The sequence below is a fragment of the Columba livia genome, unplaced genomic scaffold (genome assembly GCF_036013475.1).
Source record: "Columba livia isolate bColLiv1 breed racing homer unplaced genomic scaffold, bColLiv1.pat.W.v2 Scaffold_132, whole genome shotgun sequence".
NCBI lineage: Eukaryota > Metazoa > Chordata > Aves > Columbiformes > Columbidae > Columba > Columba livia.
The window spans coordinates 956805-960798 of NW_027043028.1; the positions used below are offsets into that span (position 1 = coordinate 956805).

The 3994-nt window shown below is 54.9% G+C and overlaps 1 protein-coding gene across 1 annotated transcript; it reads right to left on the minus strand.

Moving 5' to 3' along the window:
- Positions 1 to 1144: 1144 nt before the first annotated feature.
- Positions 1145 to 1728, minus strand: LOC135577651 (olfactory receptor 14J1-like; the record flags this gene model as incomplete). Its single annotated transcript, XM_065047783.1, has 2 exons — positions 1145 to 1153; positions 1267 to 1728. Coding segments are annotated over 2 exons (471 nt in total), but the record flags the coding sequence as incomplete, so codon positions are not given.
- Positions 1729 to 3994: the final 2266 nt, after the last annotated feature.

Sequence of the window (3994 nt, forward strand, 5' to 3'; positions counted from 1 at the left end):
ACTTACAGAGACAGGAGTCACATTGTACCTCTGGCTTCCTGTTGCTACCCCAAAGGGATTGGAGGCACCTCAGCTCCACATCATGAGAAATGGACACGGGGACCTCAGTTCAAGGAAGAAGATCCCAGTGGGTGGTTTCCCGTGGGCTGTTACTCCCAATGTGAAGTGACCTCGAGACAGGCCTTCATGCAACCCCCAGGAATAGCTGATGGCGTTTCTGCTCACTCAGGTTCATGCCATCTCACGCACATGATGTGCATGCTCGCATCTCATATGTACAATGCAAACATGGACTGCTGACCTGCTCATTCACTGTAATTCCATGGAGGGAAGAACAACCTTGGTGTGCTGGGGAGAGAGCCCAGTGCTGGAAATGGTGGTTGTGAGGGGCCAGTCCATGACGATGCCCTGGGGCAGCTTCTGAAGTGTTTCCAGTGAACATGGGCACAGCCCAGCCCCTGCTCTGCTGGTCCTGCAGGTCTCTGGCAGGAGCCTGGCTGTGAGAGGACACTGCTGTGTGCCAGCCCTGCACACACACACTGTTCAGATACACAATGGCGTTTTATAAGTGGGTGACTTTTGTAGGAATAAGCTTGAGAGAAACATTGCAAGAAGATATAAACCATCATGCACCACCCAAAAAAGATCACTTTTCCTTGTGCAAGTACTGTTACTGAGGCCAGCTCTGTCACAGCAGTGCCCATTGCCTGTCCCTGCCTGCGCCCACAGCACTGACACACAGCAGGATGGTGACCAAGCTGCCAGAGCACTCAGGCCTTGCACCAACACCAGGGATGAGAAGGAGAGTGTGGGAGTGGAACCAGAACAGCTCTGGAAGAACAAGCGCTGCTGCTCCCTGGCAGGGCTGCCACGCTGGACTCTTTTCCCTCCTCCCATGGACACAAGAATTGTCCCTGCAGTTCCATAAGACCTTGCAGGAAGGATATAGTGAAAAACAAGTCACTAAAGAGCCCTTTATTCTTTTTAGAGACAAGGAGAGCAGTGCTGCTCAGTTAAGCAGCCAACAGTTATAAAAGAAAAGCCAGCAGTGAATTAGAAAGGGGTTGACAACATTATCACAATAAGAAAACAACCAACAACAACAGAAAATCCAGTTGACAGGCTGGGCTTGTAATTAGCTACATTAAAACTCCTGTATAGAAGAAGATGGCCAGTTTATTGCTTCAGAAAACAGAGGGATATGAGTTTGCACAGGGCATCCTTGAGCTCCTGGTTCCTCATGCTGTAGATGAGGGGGTTCACTGCTGGAGGCACCACCGAGTACAGAACTGACACCACCAGGTCCAGGGAAGGAGAACAGATGGATGGGGGCTTCAGGTAGGCAAATGAACCAGTGCTGACAAACAGGGAGACCACGGCCAGGTGAGGGAGGCAGGTGGAAAAGGCTTTGTGCCGTCCCTGCTCAGAGGGGATCCTCAGCACGGCCCTCAAGATCTGCACATAGGACACCACAATGAAAATGAAACACGTAAAAAATAAACAGGCACTGACCACAAGGAGCCCAAGTTCCCTGAGGTGGGAGTGTGAGCAGGAGAGCTTGAGGATCTGGGGGATTTCACAGAAGAACTGGCCCAGGGCATTGCCCTTGCACAGGGGCAGTGAAAATGTATTGGCCGTGTGCAGCAGAGCAGTGAGAAACCCAGTGGCCCAGGCAGCTGCTGCCATGTGGACACAAGCTCTGCTGCCCAGGAGGGTCCCGTAGTGCAGGGGTTTGCAGATGGCAACGTAGCGGTCGTAGGACATGACGGTGAGGAGACAATACTCTGCTACTATCAAGAATGCAAATGAAAAGAGCTGTGTCGTACATCCTGAGTATGAGATGGCCCTAGTATCCCAGAGGGAGTTCGTCATGGATTTGGGGACAATGGTGGAGATGGAGCCCAGGTCGAGGAGGGCGAGGTTGAGCAGGAAGAAGTACATGGGGGTGTGGAGGTGCTGGTCCCAGGCTATGGTGGTGATGATGAGGCCGTTTCCCAGGAGGGCAGCCAGGTAGATGCCCAGGAAGAGCCAGAAGTGCAAGAGCTGCAGCTCCCGTGTGTCTGTGAACGGCAGGAGGAGGAACTGGGTGATGGAGCTGCTGTTGGACATTTGCTGCCTGTGGGCGTGAGGACCTGTCATAGGAGGAAAAGATAGTGAAGGTTTAGATGAGACTTCTCTGGGAATAATCAAACCCATTTCCAACAGACCCTCCCACAAAGAGACACTTTTCTTTTTCCAGGAGAACGTCCTGGCTGGAGCCCTCGTCGGTGCTTGATGAGTGTGCAATGAAGAGCAGGGTCTCTGCCCAGGGGCTCCTGAGGACTCAGCCTGACCCTGTGTGATCGGGTGGGCAGGGGCCAATCCTGGGGTTCAGCTTTGTCAGCTGGAACCGCTCCTGGTGCAGAAGGGACTGTCAGCATCTGTACCCCCAGGCCTGAGAAACTGACTTTGAGAGGTTTGGTGTTTCTACAGCTGCTTCTGCCCTCCCACCCTGGGGAGTGTTGTTGGGTGTCAGAAACCCTCAGCATTTCTGCTGCACTCAGGGAGAACAGAGCGAGTCCTGCGAGACCAGAGGATGCCTGTGGGTCAGTGCAGAGTGAGGGCAGCTGCTCTGTCCCTCTGTCTTGCTCCAGCTGCCCTGGGCTGGCACCTTTCTGAGATGGGGGCTGATCACACTCCCATGTTACCCTGAAAAACCACCAGGCACTGCTGAGAGCAGAGGGATCCACCTCAGACCATGACAGGTCTCATCCTTTCCTAAGGTCTCAGCACCCAACGTTTAGCCCAGGACACACACAGCTCATTCCCCAGCCCCACAGACTGCATTGCCCACAGCCCACAGGTCAGAGCAAAGCTGGGACACGTGTGCACATGGACACACCTGCAGGAAAGGACCCACAAGATCAGGCTGTGACTCTGCAGCTGAAACTGCCATCCCCAGAGAGCCTGACAGCAAGAACAAGATCCCAACAGCAGTGACCCAGAGCAGGGGAGCGAGAAGGAAAATGCGGTGAGGGTGGGTGTGAGAGAGGCCAGGGCAGAGGCAGCCGGGCACTCAGACAGCGTCACCCTTCCCCAGCTGTGCAGCACCTCCCAGACACCAACACTGCCGGGCAGCTGCTCTCAGCCCCTGTGCTCTGCAGAGGAACTGGAGCTCTGGCTGCACAGGAGCTGCTTCATGCCTTGGAGCCCCCGGCCCTGAGGGCAGAGGCTTTGCTGGGTGGGACAGGAGGCCAGGGGGCTGCTCACAGGAGGGATCTGCACTGCAGGGGATCACAGGGACTTTTCTCTGTTCTCCCTCCCATAACCATTCCGGGTTTGGTTTCCTCTCATTTCTGATCATTTCCCTGCTGCCTGGAGATTCTCCCCTGGGAGGTGTTTCCCTGTCCATGTCTCTTCCCTGTCAGTGCTCACAGACCATCCCACCCTCTGTGCCCTCCCCCTGGCCCTACAGATCCTGCCTGTTCACAGGGCACTGCCTGGGGGCATCTTCCTGTTTGCAGGCTGGAAAACAGGACAGGTCAGACTAAGGCTGACGGGTCCAGCCAAGGTGATGCAGGTGCTGTGCACAGGCAGAGGGGTGGGTAAGGGATGTCATGAGCCTTCTGGCAGATGTACTGATCACTCAGAGCTGCGGTTCAGGAGTCTCAGTGACTTGTTTAAACATGAGAGCTCGTTTTCATTTTATCCTTTCCTGCACCCCCCACCCCTTGGGAGAGGAAACTGAAAAGACAGGCTCAGGAAAGCTCCTTATCTGCCTGGCAATCCTTGCATTGATCTTCTCCTTGAGGCATCCACTTGGAAAAATGCTGGGGGTGATCTGGATGTGTGAGCAACCCTGACCCACACAGCACCCTCTCCACAGCAGAGGCACCTTTCTCACCCAATAGGGTTTGCTCCTCCACCACATCTTCTCCCCTTAGTGTTGCCGGGCTCTCCCGGGCAGGCTGAGCGCTGACCCTGGCAGGCGGCAGAGTCCCTGCCCGGCACAGCC